Below are 27470 nucleotides of genomic sequence, written 5' to 3' on the forward strand. Positions count from 1 at the left end.
CGTGTACGATGATCTTGCAGGTGAATTTAAATGCACACAGAAATGAGGGGTGTCACTGATTTATTCGGAGAAGCAAAAAAGCCCAAAATGTAATATCACCATGGAGATGACACAGAGGAGTAATGCGGTTGTATGGTGTGAAGCAAGCTGTGCACTGCAGCACCTACCAAAAACCACACCCAGTCCTTCTGGCTACACCAGAGCTGCGAGTAGGAGGTCTTCACTTACACAAGGTCTTGCATCATCTCATCATACCACTATTAAAAGACTATTTACATCTTCAGTGATAATAAAGGAAAAGCTGCCGAGATGCAGCCTGCATCTGTGGGCCAGGCCACACTCCTTTCATGCACCACCACGTTTCTTGTTTTCAACCCATTCAACCACCAGGAGCTCTCTGCAACTCAGACCTTTGTTTCAACTTGGACAGAGAACAGAACAGATCTGGAGGAGGCGGTGAATCACTGGCGGGGGGAGGAAAATGTATGGGGTTCAGAGCTGACTGGAGGCCGCCCTCAGCAGCAGGGCTCCGATCAGTACAATCGGGCTGGAGGCCAAGGCCCCTGCGCGGTTGCGGTGGTGATCCCCGTGGCTGTGGCTCCGGTGGGGCCCGTTGCAGTTGTCTCCAAAACAACACTCCATTTTGGCTCCAGAGCTGCTGCTGCGCGCCTTGTCACAGAAGGCCTTGTACGTGCATGACTTCATCACGGTGTCTGAAACATATCATGCTAACTCTGTTAACACGAACAGCCTCTTTTTTGAATACAGTAGATGCACAAAAGTCTGCAGGTTCCATAAACCACCAGCCCAACATCCACAGAGGCTGTTTTTTAATCCTACATACAGACTCCTAACATGCATAATTGTTATACTTTAGAGTAACGTCCAACAGTTTCTCACCACTATCCTCAGTTAAAAAAAAAGGGACAGACAGAGACACTTTGTGCATTATAGCTTTAAAAATCTCCTGCTCAATGGAAACAGCAAGTGTGCTAATAAAAATGCTAACTTCCATAAACTTTCAACTGTGACCTGAATTGGTTGTCAGTGTTGTGCTGACCTCTAGTGAGGCCACCTGTGCTGCACGTCCTTGTGTAAATGTGTGTGTCGACTCACTCGGGCCTGTGATGGTGGAGCAGGCATCAGCAAACTGGGGACAGGCGGTGGAACCCTGTCTGTTGCAGTCGTCCTCACTGGACGCCACGCAGGTGTGACATTTGAGAGCACGACCTTCGCAGACAGAACAGGAGAGAGCACCTGGCTTGAAACTAAGCATGAATATTCACAGGTGAGTGCAGGCACGCTATCAGTCCTCAGTACTCCATTCAGCTCAATACGCACACGCACGAAAAAGTCCACCCATAGTTTTTGGGGATTTCAACTAAATGGTGTTAAATTACTATAAAGATCCAGTTTAAAGTCTGGGATGTGCTGACAAAATGCTGGCTCATCCCTTTAGTTCAGGAGTCTTGAGTTCTGATTTATAGGTCCACTGAGCAGCCAAAACAAAACCTTTGAAAATAAGTCTGATAATGCACTGGAAAATTACCCTATTTATCAAACCATAAGGTGCACCGGATTATAAGGCGCATTAAGCGAAAGAAAACAGAAGTCAAACTTTATTCAACTCATTCACAATTACCACATAAAATCTGAGGTCAGTAAGCACAATCAGAATTAATACATAAAGGTGCACCAGATTATAAAGCTCACCGTTGATTTTGAGAAAATTAAAAAAAGGATTTCGTGTCTTATAGTCCAAAAAAATATGGTAGTTGAAAAACGACTAAAAACCAAAGAAAATCTTGGAATGACTTTCAGAAAGCCTGAAAATCTGTCTCTTTTGAAACAAAATAAATTAGGTGTGGTTTAAAACCTTTAGTAATTTAAAATACTTTACACTATTCTGGTTTATATACACAATCTAAATATACATGCATACATTTTGGTTTATATACAATATAAATACACATGCATACATTCCTTCATCTACAGTCTGCACTCAAGAGGAGAAAACGTTGGATTTTGCTGTATCAAAGTACTTTTTCCTCTTAGTAACCCTTCAGCTACATGGAGTTTTAAAGACTTCATGCATTTTAGAAACTTACTGTCGAAGGCCAAAGAGATGAACACAAGCAGAGCCAAAGCAGTCTTCATGGCAGCTCGCTGATGGGTCAATGTCTTTAAGAGTCCAGAGAGACACTGGATGAGAGTGTGATGGATGGGACATGGAGGGGGAGCGAGGAAAAGGAGGAGGTTTAACCATGAGAAGGTGGATGAGGACATTAAAGTCTTATCCCTGTAATCTCCATCTATGCTGCACAGCCAGCAGCCCGCAGTAATAGACTTAACTGGCTCCGTTTTAACAGGGCGACACAGTTACAGCTCAGCTTCACACAGCCGTCAGTTTAAAACATGAACGAATGAATAGTGCTGCAAACAAAAACAAGGAAAGAAAAGGCCCCTGCTGGTTCTGAGTTTACATTACGTAAAAACACAAAAGGAAGCTAAATGTAGTGGAACAAACTGTATTTATTCAGGGAAATGTACAGCTGCTTTCACACGAGTGCAAGATTGTCATTTTTAACCCACAAGTACAAACTTATTACACAAAGAACACATTACATAAAATATATACAGTAGCAGGAAACATGACATCAGATTGGCACAGATATACTTTGTGGCACATTAGTGGATCAACAGAATCAAGAACTGAAAGATTTAATGCGCCAGAAACAAAGTTAAATGATTGAAGGAGGGATTTATGTCAACTTTTTCTTCTCTTGGGTGAAAAGAAACTTGGTAACCTGAACTAACATATTGGTACAAGCTATGATTTTCTGCAGCGTTCACCAGTAAACAAACAGTAAATCATTTCAACCCTGAGCCAACCATCTTGTTTATTTTGTGTTGAGAATTTTTTTAAATTTTTTTTTAAAATCAAAGTTGAGAAAATTAAATGTGCAAAAACAATTTTTTTCTTGTGACTATGTGCATCGTAATGTGAGCAGTAGCAGACAAATGCTGTTACAAAGCTGTAATCTCCTGAAGTTAGAAGGTAAAATGTAATCTGTGGACAAATCAGTGATTGGATGGTTGATTAAAACAAACTTTTTGCACAAAGCAGCTCTGGTAAACTGTATAACAATCAACATTCAGTCAAAATATAAAGTCACTTCTTGATTTATTCATCCTTTTTGCTTTTCCAGTTTATTATTACTAACGTGGTTTAGTTGGGACTGGAGCCGATTTTGTGGATTTGATAAACCAATACAAACAGTATGGTGACATAGATCTCACTGATTGTCAGACTTATCGCTGAGTTGTTTTTATTGTGTTCAGCTTTTTCCAATCATCCTGAATCCCAAAAGTGTTGTAGTGCTAACCAACTGAGGCAAATGCTGAAAGCCATTTGCAGCAGCTTCAGTAACAGTGACAAACGAGGCCCCCCGAGGGCCCCTGTGCAATCCTCGTCACCCCTTCTTGTGCAGTTTTACCTCCAAACCGTGAGCACATTCAGATCTGAAGAGTTTCTCTATAAGCTCGGCTCTATGGGGATAAAAACTATGTAAAGTTTGTACAAAAATACATTTTACTGATTGTGACTTGGAATAAAATATTTTTCCTTCGTAATCCAAAGTATAAGCATAAATGTAAGTTGAAAACAAACCCCAACCAGAGCAGAGCTGCTGGGAATTTAATTTGAGTTGCAGGAGTGTTGATGTTCACCGACAAAATGGAGATCAAAATGCAAACAAAACACAGACCGCATGTAATTACCATGTAAGGTTCTGGTCACACGCAGGATACAGATGTTACTGTGATGTCTACTCTAGCAGCGATGTAGCAGGGTACAGTACGAGAGCGGTTTTTGTCTGGAGGCATGCGCGTGGCTGAAGAGACGATCCAGGCTCTTTCAGATTCACTCTATTTTTCCCATTTTGGCAATCAGCTCATCACAGATCTTTGTAAGCTCCTCAATCTCTTGATTCTGTAGGAACAATACAAGACACATTTGTATTTTATACACAAACTCAGAATCCGCTTTATTGTCATTGCACCGAAGCACAACAAAATTACATTTCAGTACAGCCCGTCTGAGAACAAACAGACATGGGGAGACGGAGGTGACCGAGGCTGCGGCCTCGAGAGGCACGGCCCTTTTTTCAGATATGGAAAAAGAAACATGAGGGGGAGTGGAGGCATAAAAAATAAAATAAAATCTCACACTGTGTCCTATAGGACACACTGTGGAGGGGGGGGGGGGGGGGGGGTCTCAGCACATGAAACAGCAACATACTGATGACGTCATAATACATTTATGCATGAGGAGGCCGATGAGGGCAGTGAGTTGTCTGTGGACACTGCCAGAAAGTTCCATAGTCCTGATAAAGATGGCAGTGTCCATCAGCCGACTCAACTCTGACACAGATCCACAGATGTCCTCGAGAGGGGAGCAATGTGTGTGTGTGTGTGTGGGGGGGGGGGGGGGGGGGGCAGGTTTCTCGTTCACAAACAACCAGGAGAAGTTTAAGATAGTTGGCCAAATCAAGGCCGAGTGGGGAAGCCAAATTCAAATAACACGCAATTACTTTGGCTCAGGCAGCCTCTGCTTGAATTTCCATGTCTGCCTTCATAGTTATGCTGGTACATCTCAATGGCGATTTCAAACAACCAAATTTTGTGGTCACACCACCGGACCGAGCTTGTAGCATCTCCAAGGTCGATTCCTTCCCACCAGTGAGTCCCAGGAGCCACAAGTGGCCTGTGATTCTCAGAAATCGCGTCCAGCATACGGCTCAGCTCATGCAGCGTCAGAGTTCTTACTGCTCGGTACATTCCTTCATACAAAGCCAGGCAGTCTTACAATTGCCAGAACCACTGCTGCCATCTTCCAAATGTGTCAATATGCCAGATACCTGGCAACTCCAAAAAAACAGAAATCTGGTCATCATGAATCCAGTTATGTATGCATCTTCTACATCCTCAACGGAAAATACAGACAGACACCATCTTCCACTGCCACCAGGAATCCATAGTGTATCCAGCTGCGAGTGTCCCTTCAGGGCATGAGGGCTCTACTTGGCCCCGTCTTCTCATCGAGAACATTTTATCAATTGCGTTGAGACCAGCAGACCAGATCCATAATTTATGTACTTTGTGAATAACTTTAAGTGTTGCATTGACCAAGTGTACAGCCTGGTGGAGGAGTTACCTTCTGCTGCAGAGCTTGTTCCAGAGACTCGTTCTTCATCTGCTCCTTCCTCAGGCTGGCAGTCAGCGCCGTGTTCTCCGAGCTCGCCTTGGCTCGCACCTGAGCGATCTCCTCATTGGCCCTGACGGACACAGAGAGTCAGGAGAAATAAACATTTCTCTACATCTAATACAAGACTTTGATCTGTTAGACCGTTCTGTTTAGTCGTACTTGTCTAGTTTCTCCTCCGCATGCAGTTTTAATGTCTGATATCTCTGCTCCTCTTGCTTGACTCTGGCCAGATAGTCCTGTGCACATTTCTTCAGCACCTCCTCATTCTGTGTGAATAGATCAAACCGGGTCACATTTTACCGCTTTTTTTTTATTTTTAAACCTGTTTTGACGTTGAGTAACTTTATTGCAAATTAAACAAGCAGAACTATGATCACTTTTAAACACATAACATGAAGAAAAACATCACTGAGATGCTTCGGACATTTTAGTCAGAATGTGTTCTTTTGACTTCAACATTTGAAAGAAGTTAAGAAATATTATGGAGGATCCTCATACATGGTGCTGCAAGCGTTTGCGCACAGGTACATGCTGTCGCTACCAGGAAGATGGAATCTCGGATGATGAAATCGAAGGGAAACGAACGTTTGACTTTGATGAGAAGTTGCAGTGTGATAGGTTTGGCTCTGATCTGGTCAAACTTATGGAGGGTAAAGATTTCACATACGAACATGTCTCGGGGACCCCATCTTTTTAGAAAAGTTGATGGGTTCGATATACAAATGCCAGACCCCGATGTCAAGTTGTTTGTTGGTAGTCGATGCATTGTGGACATGAACACCCAGAAGGGAACTGAAATGTGGATGGCTCAGTGGCGACGCTTCTATGAGCCGCCGCCATCTGAGAGAGAAAAGCTCCACAGTGTCATCAGTCTGGAGAATCGCCTGTGGATCTCATTGATTGGGTGGACAACGTGGCCTCGCCATCTCATGTAGAGGCAGAGAGACTGCCATCATAGACATGCATTATCTCAAAGTACTGCCTCGTGAGCGTGCACGGCTGCTTCACAGACTTCCACATTGATTTTGGTGGAACTTCAGTCTGGTACCACATTCTGCGAGGGGCGAAGGTCTGTGCTGCCATCACATTGCAGAAAAGACTGCAGTTTTTACAGTTTGGATGTTGGTCTGGGCTTTTGTTTTATTAAAAACAGCATTTTGTTATGTTTTTAACAGCATTTAGAAACATTCTGTTATGCATGTTCCTGCCTTTATTATTTTACATCGCTTTATAATGTAGCTGCTTTTGTTTTGTTTCTTTACGTCATTCTATTTACTTTTCATTTTATACGATTGTTGTCTGTACCTCATTTGTGTTCTTTGTTTAAAACAGGTCTCTTGTAAATGAGTCCTCAAGTCTCAGTGAGACTAACCTGCAGAAATAAAGGTTAAATGAATAAATATTTAACGTTTCTGAAGTTCATTTCTCCAGATCCACACCTGAACTGCCCACTGTGACCCCTCAGTTACCTCTTCCTTCTGTCAACAGCTGACTCAGAATCAGTTCTGGCTCATGGAGGTCAAGTTTGTTATAAACCTGTGTCTGAAGGGTTTTGCTGAATGACAGCAGTTAGATCCATTAAACTGCTACTGTGTGATGAACAACTGCTGCTCGTCACACCTTTCAACCTCACACTGACCCAGATATTACCATGCACTTGTCCTAACATTGCTTACTTTCTTGAAGCCCTCAAGTGTGCTCTTCATGTTCTCATAGCGCCGAAACACGTCTGAGAGAGACCGCTCCACGGAGTTCAGGTCTGCCAGGGCGGCCTCCTTCTCCACGGTCACTGCGTGCAACACCTTCTGGAAGTTCACAGTGTTGCGCTGCTCGTCCTCTGATGGAAGAAGAATACGCATTAAGAAAGTGCACCTTGTTTTTTTTTGTGTTTTTTTTAAGTCGGTCTTTTGCTCTTTTTTTGTATGAAAATACAAACATTACATAAATCTGATTGTCCTGAACAGAGAGTGTTTCACTTGAATGTGATATTTACTCACCAATCATCTGAGCAATAGTTTTCTCATATTCCGCAACAATTTTCCTGTAATTGGACATAAAACATGCCGTTTTTCATTTATATTATAAATCACATCATTGCAGTTATGTTTACTACGCAATTTGACAACAGTTATAAAAAATGTAAAATATGACAACTTTCAAGATACAAAAATTTGAAGCGTCTTTACTCCGTTAAACCCTCACACGTCTCCGCCCCCCTCATGGAGAAGCTCTCATAACAGACAGAGCTTGCAGCAACTTGTAATCTAACCTCATCTCGTCAACTTCTTGTTTGCCCTGATCAAACTTTTTCTTCCAGTTGTTGACTTCAGCCTCCTTCGTGATAATCTGGAAGGAGAAACCATCTGTGAGCGTGAATCCAACTTTATCTGTGATCTCCAGCCTGGTGCAGCTAAAACAAACAGATGTGTACCTCCTCTTTGATAAGGCTGAGGACTGCCTGTTTTTCTGCCTCGCTGATGCAGATGGAATCCAAGACTTGACTTCCCGTTTTCTGCATCTCACTTCCTCCTGAAGAGCTCTTCAGTTCGCACAGACCTTCATGCTGCTGAAAGGAAGGAAATCAGTCGTTAACCTCCTCCATCTTTTCTTATGCATCAAGGCCACAAGGAGTTCAACCACTAAAACTTTTAATAACTTATTACATTAAAAGTACATCTTTACCGTTACACTTGATCTTTTCATGACGTTTGTTTAATTTAAACTGTATTTACTGTTATGTCATGTCATTCCTGCCTTTTAATAGACGTTTAAATGTCAACCCTTTTTCTCCTCCACCCAGTTCTCCCTCTCTCATTGTGTCCTTCCTTGGATTAAGATGGTCTTAATCTTGTCTCATGGGTGATAATCTAAATCCATCTGTCAGCTGAGAAGATGGTGGCAGACATTAAGTAGGCCCACCTCATGCAGCTCAATGCCGTCATCACATGAGATCACATCCTATAATGAAGCCAACCGGTTTCATTTTAAATCTAAAAAGGACAGACTTTAGCTGTGCATTTTACTCATCACAGCTGATTTAGCTGCAAGAAACAAATGTAGGTGAAAGTGGCACTGTAATGCTGAAACATGCCTGGACTTGTCAGGTTTTTTACTCTTCTGGCTGTGACAGTTCAGTTTTACAAATACAACAGTGATCCACCTAGTGATCCATGTGCAATCCGTTTAGATTATCACCCAGGGTACAGCAAAACCGAAGAGTTTAAAAAAAAAAAAAACAAGGCAACCGGACTTTGTTTCTGTAACTTAAGACGTTTTGATTCTCATTCATCGCAGCACATCACTGCAATGTCAAAGCTTGGAACAACACTTGTCTTTGGACCAGAGTAAGCTCCTCTCATGAGAAACAAAGCATCTTCAGCAACAAAAACAAAGTCTAGATGCCTTGTTCTTATGAATCTTATGAAAATCTATTGCAGGTGCTTTTTGTTATTTAAGAAAATTGAAATAAACGTGGGTAATAAGTGAACTGTGTGAAGCTCATCTTGTGTGTACAAGGTGAAATCATCTGTATTTGTAGAAGACTTTTAGTGCATTTAGTTTCTTTTTACTGCTGCATCAAAGTAAATGTCCCCACTCTGGAACATAAAAATATATTATTGATTAAAATGTGATTTTATCTCACCACAGAGGAGCAGTCTGATTCCTCAGGTTTTGATGTCAATTTGCATTCTTGAACTGAAAAAAATAGATTTCAGAATATTACAGTTCAGCCATATGACCAGTAGATGGCAGTAAAACGATTTTACTTTATTACCCAAATTATAAAATTTAAATTCTAACATCAAGGGAGCAGAGAGAAATCATGACTTGTTCAGATCATACAGTAATGTTTTGCCTGATTAAACGTAAAACACCATATAACACTGCTGACATTATTTCACTACTTCAAATATATTTAATAGTTTTAAGACTGAACAATAAGGTTTGACATGATTGTGGCGCACCTCAGTTAATCTGGATTTAGTGGCAAAAATGAAACAAAGTTGGCCAACTTCAGATTTCAGCAAGTCTGTGAACAATTAAAGATTAGAAATGCTTTAAATCCACAAAAATCTCAGTTAAATAAGTATTTTAAGCCAAATTTACTTGCAGGTTCTAAACCTACCAAGCACCTGGGAGCAATAAATCCACAGATTACAGAAGAGTGGAACAACAATCATGTAGTTACAACTTGATGATCTGCTGGAGAATGTTTAATATTTGATGAAAATTACTTTGACATGTACGTTGAACTAAACTGTTAAACTACTATCTCTCCATGAAAACACTTGTAGCAGAATCCTCTAGACAAACGATTCAATAAATCAAAAACTGCTCAAACACAACCCGAGGGACTGAATGTAACACCTAAGATTTTTCTATAAACTGCCCAGACTCCAATCCATCTCATCAAACAACAACCCTGATGGTCTGTTTATGGATTATTTTTTTTTTTAATCAAGCATCCAAAAACATGACAATATAGGGTTAAAATCAGAACAATATAGTGTGACCTGTTCATATTTCCTGTGCAGATATGGCAAGATGTTTTTAATCCAATTGTTTAACTGCTCAAAAACGATTTTTTTAATCGACGTGTGCAAGTAAATTGCATGCAACTAGAATAAATTACATGCAACTCGAAATAAATAAAAATTCCATGTGCACAAATCTATAAAATCAACACACAAAAAAAAAAAAAAAAATTTAGATTTACAGTAAACTACAGTTGAGATGAAAAAATAAATCCCTCAGACAGCGTTTTCTGTTTTAACTGTTTAAGACATTTCTGCTCCCACAGACAGCTGACTAAAAGACCGCTCTTTGTATTTCACAGTTAATTTCCTGTGTGTTTGTAACTGGGCAGACATGACCTTGTTACGGCCCAGTATTGACTGATCACTGCTAATGTTTGATCACAGGAAAGCTCATGCATGCTGACTAAACAAACAGCTTGCTAATATCTCAGCAGCACATTGAGTCACGACTAAGCTCTTCACTATTGCAACAGTAAGAATTGAGACATTTTACTAAACATCAACCATTTCATTCTATTACTCACCATTATGGGATTTTTCTGGTTTGATCCCAGCATTGCTTGCCAGCTTCTCCTCATCCGTGGCATGGCCTCCATGGTGGTCATCCTTGAACGACAGCAGTCCTTATCACCTCAGAGTTATTTGTAGGTATACAGCTAAAGCTTTCCCACGAGTCAGATATTATGCAAACACTGAAGAGCAGAAAGTCCATGCTTACCTGCTTGCTTAAATCCTTTTGAATCTGCTGGTTTGGCTTTACTTTACAGGAGTTTCTGAGGAGACAACAACAACTCTGTGTGTGAACCGTTGCAATAATAGCAATTAAAACAAGCTTTAAAAAGCCTGCCAGCCAAAACCACATAGCTTTACTTGGTGTGTGCTGAGCTCAACCATGCTGGGCTAAATTGTGCAGAAGAGAAAGCAGATTAAAAAAAGTGTATGAAATTTACAGAGCCTTGGGGAGGGTTATGGAGTTTCCACTCCTTCACTTCACATAAATATTCCTCACACCTTTTCTTCACCTTCATTTTCAGACTGAAAGCAACCTTTTGTGAAGTGAATGCGTTTAAAAATAGAGCTGCAGTTGCAAAGCGCACAGTTCAGCTGTACTTACAACAAAACACAAAGGAAATGGACCTGCTCAGCAGTCCTGGTGCCACACACACAGAAGGGACAGAGTGACATGTTGAGCAGAGAAAAGGAAGGAAAGATCACTAAACGTGACAGGGGTTAGGATAAACACAAGGTGAGAGCAGACTTCATGTAGTGCAGGAAACAAACAGAAAGCTGCGAGATCACCTGTGAAACAAGGACACAAACAACATACTGAACTCATCTAAGAAATCTGACAGTCATAAAATGCTTTTTTTAGTATGTTAGTAGTATGTTTTAATATGTTTTTCTTAGAATACTAGTAGTTTTTTGTATGTTTTTAGTATTTTTGCTGCATGATTTGATATTTCTTGTTGTCGTTTTCCGTTTTTGGGCGACAGTTCTTCTCGTCCTCAGCATTTCATTACATTGTTGACCTTGTGTTGATTTTGCACATGACAAATAAATCTAATCTGAGCCTGAAGATAATGGCAGGCTTCAGTTTTATTCATACGAGACTGAAATATCCCATCAATGATCTTCTGGCTGATTTGAGTTTTCCATGCACATTTAAAATGGTAAGAAGCAGCTGTCTATTGGCTTTTGTGTCTTAAAGTAAAGTAGCTGTAAGTTGCAACACTAAAATTATTTATCACTAACAAATGTGACATATTGCATGAAAAAAAATTGCATTTAAACACTCACAGGAGAGAAAACAAGTTCATAAATAAAATCACAAGAGGGCGCCGCTTCACACCTGAACAATCCTCCTGCCAAGCAAGAAAAGGCCCCTGGCCAAAAATAAACCAGGTGTTAAAGCGCCATTACATAATTTGTGTATGAAGACAGAAATCTTACATTTACAGATTTGTTTTTATGAACCAAAATTAATCCAATTCAACAAAACCTTCCCAACCATGAAGCCGAACTGGAAATGGTGAGTCATGGTTGCACATACAGGAAGAGATCAGCTAATGGGCCTTTTTTAAAGACGCACAACACACAAACACTGATGGCTAAAATAAAAAAAATTAAAAAATTACAAAAACATTTGAGTTTCTTTGCGCATTTACATTCATTACAGCTGGACTAACAGGGAAGTGTGTTTTTATACAAATATCCCATGGTTGTATTGAGACTGGCCTTTGCATGTGTGCATGTGAGGGTGTATAATTTCTTACTTACGTGACGACCGAGTTGCTTTTCTCACAGGCCAGTTTTGTGTTTGACAGCGCAGCGTCTGAGCTCGTGTTGCCATTCAGTAAATCTGAGTCCACACAAACGTCATGACTAATGGTCAAGTTAGAGTCGGTACTGGAGTCGGACGTCACCGCGGCCTCGTCGTCCACTTCTGTGGGATCAGGTCTGTTCAGGGGAGAACGGACAGGAAGCGACGGGGGCCTGACAGCTAGAATCTGAGGACTGAATGGGAACAGGTCTTCATGACCAGCTTTGGGACTCAGGGTCACGTTGAGGTTTTGATCCAAACTGAAGGGGCCATTGTTGAGTGAGGAGCTGGTGAGGTTGTTCAAGGAGTCGACCTCTTTGGACGGAGCAGAAGAGACATCTTGGTTGGAGTTGCAGATGTTGTTTGTAACATCAGCAGGAACTATAAAGGACAGCAAATTGTTAAAGAATGCGAAAAAATATTGACAAAAAGCAAAAACACATGAAAATTATGAACAGTTTTAAACATTTAAAAAAAAATCAGTCTAGGTGTATTTATCAGGTGTCGGAGAACATTACAAACCTAGATGTGTCACATGACTGCAGCACGATGAATCAGAAGCTTAGAAAAGTGACAACAGGATTCTAAAATAGAGAATTTCTCATATTTTTTTGTGATTAAATATGAAATTGAGTCACAAAAGCTGTCTGGATGAGTTGGTTGATCTCTTAGTAGCATCATTTTGGCCCACTCAAGTGATTTGTTGAAAGGATAAAAGATGAAAAGAGCAGTGCAGAAAACAAAGACTGGTTTTTCCTCCACAAAGTGAATTTTAGATTCAGAAAAAAAAAACTTTCTGTAGCAAAGGAAGATATTTATAATAAGCCAGCACTTGTGGCAGTGTAAAAGGAAACAAGTGTAAAACATGCAACACATTATACACCGGCCAAACGTTACACAGCAACCTATGAGCAATGGCCCAGACAAGCACTGTTGACCTTGATCTTGACCTTGGAGCTGGGGTGATGAAGTGTTATGTTGAAGTTAGACTGAGGGCTGAACGCGGGTGAAGATTCTCAGTCATCCAGGACATGGTAAATTCAAAAAAGTTCAAGGCAAAACATATGTAACAGAAGACGTTTCGCTTCTTATCCAACTTTCTCAGTTCAAAGAACAGGAAAAAACGGAGTGTGGGGTTCAAGTTAAAAAACAGATAAGATGCACGCATACATATGCAGATTGCTCTATCGCACCTCCAAATGCTTTGATTTTATTTTTTTGATTTTAGCCACTTTTTGTGCATTTTTGTAGTTACTTCTGATTGATGAAAACTAAACTTTTACATGAACTGACAGTTTAAGAGGTTTTTTTGATATTCAAGCAATGCTGTTGGCGGAGGAATATATTTGCACCGTTCTCGGTTATTCTTTAAGCGTCTGTTCCTTCTGGTGATTGAGCTTTCTCATCTGTAAATTTGTGAGGTTTTGTTTATCAGTTTTGACTGATAATCAGGAAACTGCAACTTTTCATACTTGGTCTAAAACTGTTAAAAATAAGCTTGCATTGATTTTTGTATGGATGAGTGTGTGAGAAGGTTGGAATATCAAGAGACCTGTTTGGATTAACCTGCAAACAAAAGGTGTAAAGCTGACCCTTGTGATTGGCTTCATCCAAAATAATTTTGCAGTTCAACCCTCAAAAAAATTTCCTTTTTATACAACCTGCTCAGAATTGAGCATCATAAATACACAGCTAATCATAAACTGGAGTGCAGTAGAGTTAAAGGGATTTAGAGGCGTTTTTTTTAGGCATCAATAAACTGACTTGAACTTGATTTTTAGGTTAAAATACTCGATTCTTTAATAATCCAGCTTAAAATCTGAAAATCCTAGAACAAAAGAGCTTATGTTATACACCCATCAAAAAGGTGGAAATATTATGGTACAACCTTTTCATTTGTTCATCCATAACTCCTGTGCTAGCATCTTTGCACTCAAATTTAAATCTAAACTCTTCAGCCCTCAGTGAAGGAAGGAAGCAATTTATGCAAAAAGAGAAACTTATCTTTAAACAGAGGAGGCCTCAGATTTCAACTTTCAAAAACTTATAATGTAGCTTTTGGATTGATATCCAGCCAGTTGCACACCTATCAGGAATGTCATCCATATGACCAGAGTGACCCATCTGTGAATTAGATGAACAAAGACCTTAACAATCCCCTACTTTGAGTGATTTTTTTTTTTTTGGTATTGGTTAGGCGTGCAGAGATCTTAACCAGGTGCAGACAGAGCAGAAACCGATTGAAGCCAAAATAATGTTACTGTCTTCATATCCATGCCATTAGAGGAAAACAAATGTTAATTTTATTTTAAGTTAAACAGATTATCTAGCTTTACCCACTAATTAAAGCATGACACCTAGAGTCCCAACACCACCTCCCCTTGTTTTAGCTTTTAAAATGGTTGCTGGTTTCCTCCAAGAACAATTCACTTCCTGTGTCGTCACACATCCTGCTACCAGTTGGTCGACGACTGCAGCAGACTGGTCTGCGTTGAGTCAATGCTGCTGAAAGTAATCCCCACCACACAATGAAAAACCTACATCTACACACCATAACCCAAGAATTTAATCTGCAATTCTTTATTTTTCATCAACTCACTGAATTCAATAACCGTTTTCTACTTTGTCACGGTTACATCACATCCGTGAGTTTATATATGAGCTTTTAGCACAAAATCTTGTTGCCAAATTACTGACGTCCATTGGAGCCAAGGAACAGATGTAGAGGAACCACACCCAGTCATGCACAGTACACCCCACCACGTGGCCTAGCAACACAAACAAAAGGTTTATTACTGTTTCACAACTCTGAATAAAAGAGGAAATGATGACTGAGGGGAAATGAGACAGAAACCGATATAAACTGTCACATAGCAGTCTCATACTTCAACTTTGTCACTGTTCAGATGTAGCCGTTCCCATAAACACGCTGTACCATTTGAGCCTTCTAATTATAGATGAAGCGCTATCAGTTTCTCTGCACAGCTGATCTTTTATTTATGAAACAGATTTTTAGCTCAGCGTGTCAATAATTTAATGTCTGCAAAGTAGACCCGGTTTGGTTAAAAATTACCATAAACTGCAGTCAAAACATGTCTGATTCCAAATGGCTGAGATAATCTAACACAAACAGAGTTCATCCAAATACAACAGAATACTGACAAAATCATTTTAATTAAACAAAGTTTGCAAATATAAATTATACTCATATGTTTAGCACAGAAACTGGCAGTGTGAATCAGCCATTACCATGGCAGTGTGTGCTGCCTGTGTGTGTGTGGGCGAAAGCTGGAGAGCTGAAGAAGAGGAAGAGGAGGGACTCAAAAACAAGCGAGGCATTTTGGCAGCTTCAAGAAGCAGGACTACCAGCCATTTTATTTTGAAGCCTAACCAAAGAGAGCCCTTTTTATCCTAATTATCATTCAAAGGCATGGTCCAAGTGATGGACCCCAACCCTAATGCTGATCTAAGGTTTAATTTGCTCGTGTTACCCTGATCAAGTTTTACTGACAAAAACAATGAAGTAATCACTTTACTGAAGTTTGCAATATTTAGACATTAAGGAATATTTCTGCACTGAAAGTATCTGTTCATTATTATACATTACCATTAGGATTGCATTTTTTGTGTGGCTGCATGTGTTTGATCCTGGCAACAGTTGTGTTTTCCTGTCTCTGTTTTGGCCTAAGATGATCTGGCAACTTATCTATGGTGACAAGGTACAAGTTCATATAAAGGTCAACCTGACGTTCACTCCAAATCAGCAAGAAAATGTTCCGTTTTTAAATTTAAGACCTTCTAATTTTCCTCTAAATATACTCCACTCTCTTCCTAAAGGAAACCCCTCATATCACTGGGCCTTGTATTTTACATATATTAAACTCTTCTGTCATCCAGCTGTGTTCCAGCTGCTTTCAAACACACTGTAGTACAGCAGACTATCAAAGAAAAACCTTGATCCTAATGTTTTAACTACAGGACAATATCTAAATTACCCTTCAGTGTTAGAAAAGGCTGCTTTTAATTAAACTTCAAACCTTTCTAGACTCATGACATTTGAAGAGTTCCAGTCTGGTTTTAAATCCCGTCAGTACTGAGACAGCACTTTAAGTTTTTAATGTTCTTTTTTCAAAGGTTGACTTGCATTGCTCTGGTTTGGTTCTTTTAACCGCTGCCATTCATAGCGTCCTTTTATCAAGACTTCAACATGTTGGTCTTAAAGGCTCAGTTTTAACGTGGTTCAGGACTTATTTAGCCGACAGGTCCATTCCCATGGGGAAATGTTTTTCTCGGCACCCATTTTGTTGTGGTGTACCCCAAGGGTCCATTCTGGGTCCCATTTTGTTCCATTTATACTTGCTGCCTTTGGGATAAGTTTTTAGAAAGCACATTTATTTTCATTGCTACATGGACGATGTCCAAATACTTCTTCCTACTTGTAAATGAGATGTCTCTGCCCCACTGCAGCCTCTGTCTAAAGAATGTTGAAGACTGACCATCTCAAAACTGTTTGACCTTGAATGAAAACAAGACTGAAAGTCGTTTTATTTGGAAACCAGACGTGTGTGCTGAAATTCTCAGTCCTCTTGCTCCTCGTTGTTGCTGTCAAGAATCTTGGGAGTGTTTTTAGACAGTTATTTTAAACTTGAGCAGCAAATATCCATCCATCCATCCATCCATTTTCTTTACCCGCTTATTCCATTTTGGGTCACGGGGGTCGCTGGTGCCCATGTCCAGCAATCACTGTGCGAGGGGCGGGGTACACCCTGGACGGGTCGCAAGTCCATCACAGGGCCACATAGAGACAAACGAGACAAACAACCATTCACTCTCTCACTCACACCTAGGGACAATTTAGAGTTACCAATCAGTCTAACATGCATGTTTTTGGACTGTGGGAGGAAACCGGAGTACCCGGAGAAAACCCACGCATGCACGGAGAGAACATGCAAACTCCACCCAGAAAGGCCCCTGGACCGGGGTTTGAACCAGGGACCTGCTCGCTGAGAGGCAGCAGCTCTACCAGTTGCGCCACCGTGCTGCCCCGCAAATATCCTCAGTTGTCAAAAAACGTGCTTATCAGTTAGGCTACATCAAACTGCTAAAGTAAAATCTTACATTCCTCTAAACTTATCCATGGCTTCATCACCACTAGCGCCGTGGACTAAAGTAACACTGTATGTGTTGGTTTGGAACAATCATCTCTACATCACCTGCAGTTAGTCCTGAACGCTGCTGCGCATCTTTTAACCAGAACCAGAAGGCAGGACCACATCACTCCAGTTTTAGCTGATTTTCCACTGTCTGCCTGTTTACTTTCATTTTGATTTTAAGATTAGTTTTACTTTTAAAAAGTTTTTAATGGCTTGGCACCCAGTTATCTACTGGGTCTTTTGCACTTTTACAACCCAAACAGAGCACAGAGATCCTCCAGTCGAATGATTTTAGTGCCTCCAGGTGGCAAACCTGAACAGGACATCAACAACAACAACCACCCATTTCCACACTCAGAGACATCGTAAACAGTTAGAAATGTTGCACATATAATTTCCACAAGGCTACCCAGCATGCTTTGCAGCTCACAGTCTTTGGGACTCAGAGATACTTCGGAGGGAAAAAAAAATAAAATGAAATAGGGACGCACATCTTTAATTTGGGGTCTACAAATATCCATGTTTTGGTGTTAATTAATAAGAATTAAATTAGCAGAAACAAGAGTCAAAAGGCTGCGTGTTCTCTCTCTCTCTCTCTCTCTCTCTCTCCCACCATGTGGGGAGTTCTGATAGACTGATCATAGCAGTATGTGATCGCCCACAAGCTGGATCAAACACACATTTATTAATGGGGGAGTATTGATGACGCATGGCAGATTTGTAGTTCCGTTTAAAAAAAAAAAAAAAAAAAAAACAGTTAACCACAAACACGATGAACTGAGTGTGTTAATTCATTATAGTAAATGACACGAAGACTTTCAATATGCATCTCGCTCGCTTTCAGCCCAGCCGAGTTCTGCTCCGCCTCTTTTGGTTCTGCTCAACGTTCACACCTGAGCAGGAAGTGCATGCTTCACCTGTGATTTATGAACCATTTGAGGAGGAACTAGTCTGTACATCCATTTCACTGTAAAGGAGAACTGGTTCTTAATTGGCCCACCTGGAACAGCAACATGTCCGTCATTCAGGGAACATTAAAAACGTTCAATTTTTTTTTAAATATAAAGATTGAGCAAGTTAGAGAGGGCAGAATAGCATGTGTTAAATAGGAAGCATAGTGTGTAATTTCTGTTTTTCATATTAGAATATTACTGCTTGTATTGTAAGGAAATAAATCTTGAAATGCAATTTCTTTCAATTACATTTGAGTTTTGTTTATTGCATTTATGACCAAATGCAACAAATTTAAAATGGTAACAGATCATTGTAATACTTGGTTTATTGACACATTGACTTTAATTACTGGAGATCCGGCCTCTGAGCAGTTTAGTTGAATAGCCCTGCTCTACGGTGTGTATAGCTAATAGATTTAAAAAATGTGTGGATAGTTATGAGGCTACAAACAATTTACTTTTAATGTAAAATTAAAACAATTGCACTTTTATCAATCTCACTCAGTCCTGATCCAGATGTCATACCCAATCAGCACCAACCTTCAATAATATCTTTTTTTTTTTTTTTTTTTTTTTTAATTGATAGTGCATTGATGAACCTGGACCAGTCTAATGCAGGTTCTTTAAGTTGGTCTGTAGAAATCATTGCTGAAAAGGCAGCATGCTCTGACAACACAAAGAGTGAAACCTATGCAAAGTTCATGGTCTGGTGCAGACCAAGCATATCATGTTATTTGCACATTGGCTAACTTAAAGTCCTCATAACACCCTCATGCCTACTATAAGAACATGCACAAACACCTGTCAAAGTCAGCTGGGAGTCTTGGGACAATACAAAAAACAAGTTCAGATAAAAACCATTCAGTGCAATGCTCATTTGAAACGACTTATGGAAGTTACACTGTATGCTAGGAGCTCCAACTATTGACAGATGCCACACCTGAAACCCACCCCTTGCTCACACCAAACAGTGCAAACTATTGTGCTTTAACCAAACAGCTAACAGCTTCAAAACGAACAGGATAAAGTGTTTAACACAAAGTAAAAAATGTACTTTAAAATCAGGTGATTTGTGTAAAGGAGCACCAAAGTGCCTCACCTTTGTGGTTCGCGTTGTCCATCTGGCCCAGCAACTCCACAACACCTGGAGACTCAGCCTCTGGAGTCCCAAAGGTCCCCTCGGAGTCCGAACTGGAAAACGAGAGGAACAAAAAAAAAAAAAAAGTTTGATGTTACGCTTAAAATTATATAGATTTAAAAAAATAAATAAAAAAAATTTAAAAAAAAGTTACTCATTTAGACGGACTAAGAAAATACATATGGGGGTTGTAATTATCTGAAAGAATCTTTCATTAAAAATAATAATAATAATAATAATAATAATAATAATAATTAAAAAAAAAAGTTTTCTGAAATAAATATTGGGTGACTGGTTGCGTTGACAATCAGAGTAAAAACAAAATAAATAAATGAAATGCCATTTTAAAAATAGGCTGCTGATGAAATAGTTCTTAATGCAGACAAGATGGCCTTCTAATTTTTATTTTCTTGAAACGTCGTGTAAACAATTACTGGTAGATTAACAGGACAATACAACTCAAAACAAACGAGCTGCTTTTATTTTAAGGGAAGTCAGAGGAAGGGAAAGGAGAGGAAGCAAAGTCCTTCGAGGCCACCTGCATCCTCTGCTTCTCAGGAACAACAGTGTCCCACAATGACAGTTTTGGGCCTGCAGTTTGGGCTGCCTAGATACCCAGCCAAAGTTTATTCCCAAACAGTAGGGAAACTAATAAATGGGGAGATGCATCTGTGTGTGTGTGTGTGTGTGTGTGTGTGTGTGTGTTCCCAGCCTTTTGAAAGCACATCAAAACGTCCACACGCTAATGAAAAGCAGCACAAGGAGGAACACGTCCACAGTGCCAACCCACCATCTCTGAAAAAACCAGCACACAGTAACACATTCACACACTGGGGCTCTACAGACGACCATCTGAACTGGTCTGAACACAAAAAGCGCCCCTCTCCCACCCAGCCAGTCACATCCCATTGATGGCACCAATGGCTGCAGTTGGATGGTTACTTAGAAACTAGAAATTAAAACAGGAAAATTTAAATAAATAAATAAAAATCTTGGAAAGTGTAGCTTTTTGTCTTCTAGATTCAGCAATCATTTCCCAACTGCCCCAGACTTACCTCTCACACACACCCACCCTCCATTTGCCAACTTTAAAAAAAAAAAAAAAAGGGGAAGCACATAAACAAGACCATAACCATTGACTTTAAATTTGCTTTAGGTGGTGCTAATCTGATCGTCTGCACCAGAAGTATTTGAGAATATATCAGCGTGTGTAATATATAATATATACACACACACACACACACACACACACACACACACACACACACACACACACACACACACACACACACACACACACACACACACACACACACACACACACACACACACACACACACACACACAGTATTTACCACCTGTCAGAATGATTCATGGGAATTTCTTTCACCATAACACCCACATTTACCATTTATATTCATCTGTCCAAGCAGCATCAAAAAGCTTTTATTTCTGAACTGGTCGTTTACAGAACCAGATTCTGAATTCACTTTTACACACACACACACACACAGTATCTGAAGCCAGGGTCTCTTACTTGTCTTTGTCATCCTCCGTTCTGGATTGCCCATCATCTCCTGAACCTCCAGTCACTGCTGACCACGTCCATTTGGCCCACTGGACCGGAGACAACCAGGACATTTCTGCAGCCCGTCCAAGGCCACTTCTAAGATAAGGATGGTAAACTTCCTTGTTCTCTGGATGAGTTACAGAGTTTCCCACAGTTTCAAACAGCCTTTCATCTGCAAGTTAAAGGGAATGTTGAGCTGTCACCTGGATGGCTTCCTGTATGACAGTCTCTTCTTATCTAACGGCTTCCCATCCTGGCCTGCTGTGCGAGGGGAACGTGTCTCGGTGTGCTGCAGCTGCTTCTGTCGCCTCTTTGCTCTTCACAGCTCTGACTCACACGCCACAGATTACTGTAGCATCAGTAGTCTCCTCCTCTCTGCTCCCCTCCTCCCTCACTGCTCCGTCTGGGAGGATCAGCCAGTTTGCACACATCAGCTCGCTCTGTTCGCCTGCGTTTTGCCAAGTTGGGTTGCTTTTCTTCTCCCAGTCCCAGAAACAGTCAGGGTTTGATAATTGTTACGTGGGAATAAGGAGGACAGCTCCTGTTTTAGGATGAAAGAACAGTTTGGTTTCTCTGGGACAGAAAGTCCACAAGAACTTGTTTCCAGGAAAGCAGATGGAAAATAAATCAGAGCACAGGAAGGAAATGTGGAGGTGTACAGTGATATTTGTGATCCAAGAAAGACTGAATTCATTCTGCTGAAAGATCCAGCATCCTTAAAAGTACGTCTTCATGTGGTCGTTTAAATCTTAATTTACTGCCAACTTTCCTACTTTAAGGCACTGTCTTCTTACAAATCTACAATAGTCTTCATGCAGTAGTTTCCCTCTTGGTTAAGGCATTCTAAAAGATAATCCGACATGTTAAAAGCTTATTTACTTGGCACCAGAGACAGCTGGCAATTATAACAGAGCTTCCTTTAAAACAGCAATTACTGTCTGCTTCTTTACTCCGGTTGAACAAGCAATGATTTCTTTAATCTGGGATGATTCAATAAAGTCACGAGGTATAAAATCAAACAAACTGAGGATCCATTGTTCGCTAAAGCATTCAGGCCAGACAAGAACAAAATCAATACAACAAACCCAGATTCAGCCGTAATGATGCCCATCTGACAGGACAAAAAATAAATAAATAAATAAAAAGGATTTAGAAAAAAGCTCACATGTGCCTCTGTGGTTGATCATTATGTAACTCCAAGGCTAGGCTTTTACAGTCCCAACTCTTTTTCCACAAACACAGAGCATCCAGGCTCTTTAAAAAAAAAAAAAAAATAATTCAGGAAACATGACTAAATCTTAAGAGAACGAGGATTCAAACACTGAAGAGGCGAGCACAGCGAAAACAAAGCAGTTTCTCTTTTTATGCTCACACTCACAAAATGTACAAACTGAAGATAGAAAGCCTCACGTGGCTCCAGGAGGAGACTGCACGCTCCATCACACTAACAACGTTTCACATCGGTGAACACAGGAAAAGAGGCCGTTTAATCTCTGGGAGTGGAACAGAAAGATCTGCAAAAATTAAGATTAATAATAATCAGGGATGGAAACACTAGAGTATGAGGAGGATAAAAAGTATTTTGGATACAACAGTGAAAGGATGCATTAGCTGTGGGTTAAGATTAACTTCTCAGACTTTTATTTGTGTGTCTTTAACATTCCTATCATTGTCTTCTTTCTCTCGAGTTCACTTATCCGTCATGACAACCAAAAAATAAAATAAACTGCTACAAAAGAAAAAAAATAAAAAAATTGTCCTGAAAACAATGCAACTTAACGTTTAAAAGGAAACCCAACCGTTCTGAGTGGCACACCTTGAAACTAAACTGGCTTCAGGTCACGTGTTTTAGTAAGACTTTTTTTTACCCCCCAGCAGAGACAAACTTCCAAATTAACAAAATTGTAAGAAAAAAAAAATAAAATGGACACTTATCTAGCCCACTTCACAAATAGTTTAGTGCTAGTAGTGAAATAAATAAAATCGCATGCATCCATACATCTATCAATAAAGCAGGGCACACAAATACAGCAGATTAACATACCTAAAATATTTTTTTTAAATACACTTGCCTCTGACTATTTGATGTGGTTGTAATCAGCTAAGTCAACAGGAAGGCACATTCATCCAATTAGATCCTGAGTGAAAGCAACACATGTAGTTATGAGCCAAGAATAAAACCAGACATGGCGTGTCCGAGAGCCACAACAGAGGAGATCTGATACTCGTAACAACTTTCAAAGTGTGCAGACTGAGAGGGAATTAGTAAAATATGTCAACCGTTTATGTCCAGTGATTCTAATCCTGAATCAAAATTTCTGTTATATTTATCCAAAAGAACCCGATAAATTTCTTGGAATATAACTTTGAATTTTATCGTTAGTCTTCACCACTTTTGCATATTATTTTGTGTTTTTCTTACATTTTGCAGATTATCACATCAGTGTCCTGCTGAAAACTTGAGTAAATTATAAATCCTATTCAGCATCTCTGCAGAGCAAGAACAACTCCAGCAACTGTATTTTGGCCTCTAAGCAGGACAATACACGTCAGTGAACCACAAAAACTACTTAATACTGCAAGACACCAAGGTTTAGACACTCCAGTCAACCTGCCAAGAGCTCAGTTCAGTTTAGAGCTGACGGCAAAGACCCCTGAACCAACAAAACTAGAGTAAACTGATGCCTGTGCATGCTACAATATAGATTTCACGTGTAAATATTTGCATGTTCTACATTTCACCCCAATGCAAGATGAATTTCTCTAGTAGAGGATCCTAGATTTGTAGAGTTTGGTGGATGGTGAGGTGGACCCAAGAGTACAGGCAGGCAGTTGGGTAGCTTATCAGTAAATGGCAAAAATAGTTAGTAAACACAAACAAAACCAGAAGTGCAGCAAACAAAAAATGAACAAGAGACTTACGTACACAAGGATCTAACAATGAACGGGTAACGTGAGGACAATATATCCAAGGAGAGTTGATTACTGAGTCAGAGCAGCTGAGATTACACATGAATGACAGGTGTGTGTGCATGTGTGTGATGGGTCAAACAGGGGAGCTGAGGAGAAAACTGAGCATGGAGAAAACAAGAAATTAAAATTCCCAGGCTGAACAGGGGGTTGTTTTACCTGAGCTAAAAGAAAAGGTGAAATTGTTCTACATGAGCACCAGTTAATCAGTCATGGATCTCATGGGCTTTTGAAGCGAGTGTTGGGTGGGCACTAAGGAGGATTACTTCAGCTTGGTTTGACTTAGCTGCTCCTTTTCAGCCTGGCTCGGTGTTTGTGATGCCAATTAAGACAAAATGCTCTAACAAGGCATGGACAAGTCCAGCTTCCTCCTCTCATCCGGGATTAGTCAGTTCTACTTTTGTAAAACAGAAAAACAGATAACTAAGATTAGCTGATAAACTGAAAAGACTCTATAAACAAGGTCACAACACAAACACAAAGAAACTGTGACATGGTTAAAACTGATAACTCTTAAAATATATATATATTTTTTCTTCTTCTTTAAAACAATTTTATATTTTCATTGGCTTGTCATCCAGGACGTGGGGATTCTAAAGAGTTGAATCAAATGAAAGATGTGGCTCTACCTGGTGGTTAATATTGGACTTGCACCCCTCTTCTGAACAAAATAATAGATCAGCAGAGACAGCAGTTTTTAGATACAGCCATCAGTTTACTGAGATGAAAGAGCCCCCAAAATAGAAGTCTGTGGGAGAAATGTGTGCTTTATAAGTCTAATGTCACTTTTGGGAGCTTAATCTAAGACAGGAAGTCTGGCATCACCATAGCAGAAAAAGAGGAAGAAGGGAAAGTATTAACCTATGAAAATATAATTTAAGACACTACATCCAGAAATAGCTACATAAGAGGTTGCAGCTTGGTATTATGTACTCAGACACAACAGGCTCACAGTTTCAGTATGCTGAAAGACTCAGTGATATCTCCTGGGATTTACAGCAGCTTTTAAAGTCTCATTTTTACAGAGCACATTCAGTTATCTGCAAGCAGAGTAGAAACGTGTTCAGAGTTAGACTCCTTGTAGCCTTCGCAGTGCTACAGAACAGCGGAGTGTAAGCTGAATAGAGAAACTACCGTACAAGAGAAAGAATGAGGCACTAGGACGGTTTAACCCCTGAGGAGCCGTACACAGACACCAGCAGAGCTATTGTTCATAAACACAACAGGGTCATTGTACAAATCATACACACAGACGACACACCTATTACTCATCTACTTTGTCATGTCTGCTTTTTATTTCCACCTAGTTTAGAGCTCCAGTCGGTCTTAAATGTTCTTTTTTAGTATGAAACAACAAAGTCCATGCTCAATGATCCAGGTATATAATCCAACATTTTTCAGTCAGGTCATCTGGACAGTTTCTTTTTTTTTTGTGCTGAAATGTTTCACCTTTGATCCAGAAGGCTTCATCAGTCAAGGAAACACACAACACAAAACTGATTCTTCCCCCAAACAGCTTACTCCAAAGTGGAACAAACCAGTTCTGCTTGTGATAAGATGGTCTCTTTGGTACGCCCCCTCCTTCATTGCTAACCCTCTTCCTTGTTGACAGTCGTGTCAAACTGGCTGAAAACAACAAAGCATGCTATTTTAGTATGCTTCTTAATTAAAGATGTATTTGGTGGCTGCAGTAGCTCGGCGCTGGGGCCTTGTAATCCTGAGGTTGTGGGTTTGAGCCCAGGTTGCATCAGGAATAGCATCCGGCGTAAAATAATTGCCAAATCTTTTGTGCACCTTTGCTCTCTATGGTGACCCCTGAAGAAGCGAGCAGCTGAAATACTTTTTTATATTCTGATGCATGCTCAATAATCCAGGTAGAAAAATCTAAAAAAGTTTAATCTGGTCCTCTGGACATTCAAAAAAATGGTTGATCCACTCTGAGAAGGTGCTATTTAAGAGACTGAGCTGAATACAGCACCTCAGACTGAGGAAGTCTCTCGGATGAGAGACGAAGCGTTTCTACATTTTTTTTGTTGTTTTGCTTTGTTTTTTTTTGAATGTCCAGAGGACCAGATTTAACTTTTTTAGACTTTTTTTATTATAAAGATGTATTTGCACCAGCATAAGATGAAAATGCTACATCCCAGCCATCAATCATTCAGCTTTGAGTTTCACTTTAATGTTCTAAAGCCTTTTCAGTGAAGGCATGTGCACTAATAAAATGTTCACTAATATATGTAGTCTTTATGTATTCATATGTCTCTCCAGAGAAAAGGACAGTACGTCAGCAGCCACAGGCCTCTACAGAGTATTGTTCTCCAAATGCAGGTCAGTCTGCTTCCAGCTGGGTGACTGTGTGAATGTTCAGGGCTTTTGGAGAGCTGCACATCCAAGACTGCTCCAGTTAAAATTTAAAAATGGATGACTAAGGCAACTAAATTTAGCCCATAAGCTAAAGAAGAAATCTCACAGCCCCGATTGGTTACAGTTTTCCCACAAGGACCCCCACCAGACCTAACACAAACACAGATAAAGATCCTTTTAAAATACCGCACTATCAACATAGATTGCTTGAATATAGCTTTATATGTTTCATTGTCTGAGCTTAGATATTTAAAGCCTGCATGTTTTTGTTCTGCGTCAAAGATTTTAATGTCATCTTCAAAAGTTATTAGCCTCAGAATGATAACTATGTTTTTTGGGGGGGTTCATTTTGACTGGCAGCTATAATTACATGCCCACCACATTCATGTGCATAGACAAAAAGTAATTTACACAGGGCTTTTGGGAACTTTAATAAACATCATTACTGTGAAGTCAAATGAAAACTACTTTCCTCGACAAAGGAGCGGAGGAAAATAAAATGAGAAGGAGTGGTTGTTTAAGCTGTGATCGATGCTTTGGCATAGCAACATCTTCGTTCCTTTTCCTTGTGTTTTGTCGATGGGCTCTCTGCATGATTAAAACAGAACTGTGGTGTCTGCTCAGTCAGAAACAAACTGCACAGCTTGTATGATTTAAATTCTGAATTAAGGTCAGAGCTGCATAATTAAAATCTAAAAGCAGAATTAGTTCTTCACCAAAAGCTACACGCAAACAATACAGTACATCAAAGAAAAGGAAAGTTAGGCCACTCTTTTTAAAGCAAAATGTTCATAAGCTCTTCCTTATAACAATGCTCTTTTAAAGTCCTCAGCTGTACAACTCCTTTGTCTTGCCCTTTCCTCTCTTATATTTGAATACATGGGCTGTATTCAAACTAGCAGCAGAGGCTGAGAACAGTGTGTTATGATGAACTATCAACTTGAGCCGGAGCCATAAGCTTCAGTCAAGTAGGTAAAGTCCATGAACTACCCCTCTCCTTAGCTTCCATTTCTTGTTTCCTGTAAATCAAAGCCACCGAGCTCTCGAAGTCAAGACATACAAACATGTAAACAAGGGCGAAACATGGTCTCACATGCTGCTCTTCTTCCGAGGAGAGCTAACTGATCCTTTCCTGCTTTGGCTGAGAGAGCCCCCCATGGCAACAGCAGTGTTTGGTTAAGGTTTATCCCAGATGCTC

The 27470-nt window shown here is 40.1% G+C and overlaps 2 protein-coding genes across 3 annotated transcripts; both read right to left on the bottom strand.

The window, feature by feature from the left end:
- Positions 1 to 24: 24 nt before the first annotated feature.
- On the bottom strand, positions 25 to 2208 carry si:ch211-113d22.2. The gene is made up of 3 exons (XM_037681055.1): positions 2109 to 2208; positions 1117 to 1230; positions 25 to 713 (listed from the first exon to the last, which is right to left on the bottom strand). Exons 1-3 carry the CDS (start codon positions 2155 to 2157, stop codon positions 493 to 495), a joined length of 384 nt encoding a protein of 127 aa, XP_037536983.1. The 5' UTR covers positions 2158 to 2208; the 3' UTR covers positions 25 to 492.
- Positions 2209 to 2937: 729 nt separating this feature from the next.
- Positions 2938 to 27470, bottom strand: LOC119413969 (transforming acidic coiled-coil-containing protein 1). 2 transcript variants are annotated; one of them, XM_037681053.1, is made up of 14 exons: positions 23861 to 23877; positions 20906 to 21479; positions 19330 to 19421; positions 12082 to 12505; positions 10523 to 10577; positions 10329 to 10410; positions 8910 to 8962; positions 7698 to 7832; positions 7536 to 7612; positions 7264 to 7307; positions 6943 to 7103; positions 5426 to 5532; positions 5216 to 5336; positions 2938 to 3991 (listed from the first exon to the last, which is right to left on the bottom strand). In XM_037681053.1, the coding sequence occupies exons 2-14, from the start codon at positions 21007 to 21009 to the stop codon at positions 3923 to 3925; spliced, it is 1524 nt and encodes a 507-aa protein (XP_037536981.1). In that variant the 5' UTR covers positions 21010 to 21479; positions 23861 to 23877; the 3' UTR covers positions 2938 to 3922. The 2 variants fall into 2 exon arrangements, with proteins under 2 accessions (XP_037536981.1, XP_037536982.1); XM_037681054.1 differs by lacking the exons at positions 20906 to 21479; positions 23861 to 23877 and adding an exon at positions 27366 to 27470.

This window comes from Nematolebias whitei, chromosome 8, assembly GCF_014905685.2.
Source record: "Nematolebias whitei isolate Nwh7 chromosome 8, NemWhi1, whole genome shotgun sequence".
NCBI classification, from domain to species: domain Eukaryota; kingdom Metazoa; phylum Chordata; class Actinopteri; order Cyprinodontiformes; family Rivulidae; genus Nematolebias; species Nematolebias whitei.

Excerpts from the sequence above, each read along its gene's own strand:
- si:ch211-113d22.2 (XM_037681055.1), bottom strand. The coding sequence starts at position 2,157 with ATGAAGACTGCTTTGGCTCTGCTTGTGTTCATCTCTTTGGCCTTCGAC. Across the intron at positions 1,231-2,108 it reads CATCTCTTTGGCCTTCGACA|GTCGTGCTCTCAAATGTCAC; the intron begins GTAAGTTTCTAA and ends CTGTCTGCGAAG. Across the intron at positions 714-1,116 it reads CTCCACCATCACAGGCCCGA|ACACCGTGATGAAGTCATGC; the intron begins GTGAGTCGACAC and ends GATATGTTTCAG.
- LOC119413969 (XM_037681053.1), bottom strand. The coding sequence starts at position 21,009 with ATGTCCTGGTTGTCTCCGGTCCAGTGGGCCAAATGGACGTGGTCAGCA. Across the intron at positions 7,833-8,909 it reads AATCAGACTGCTCCTCTGTG|CAGCATGAAGGTCTGTGCGA; the intron begins GTGAGATAAAAT and ends CCTTCCTTTCAG. Across the intron at positions 5,337-5,425 it reads GCGGAGGAGAAACTAGACAA|GGCCAATGAGGAGATCGCTC; the intron begins GTACGACTAAAC and ends TGTGTCCGTCAG.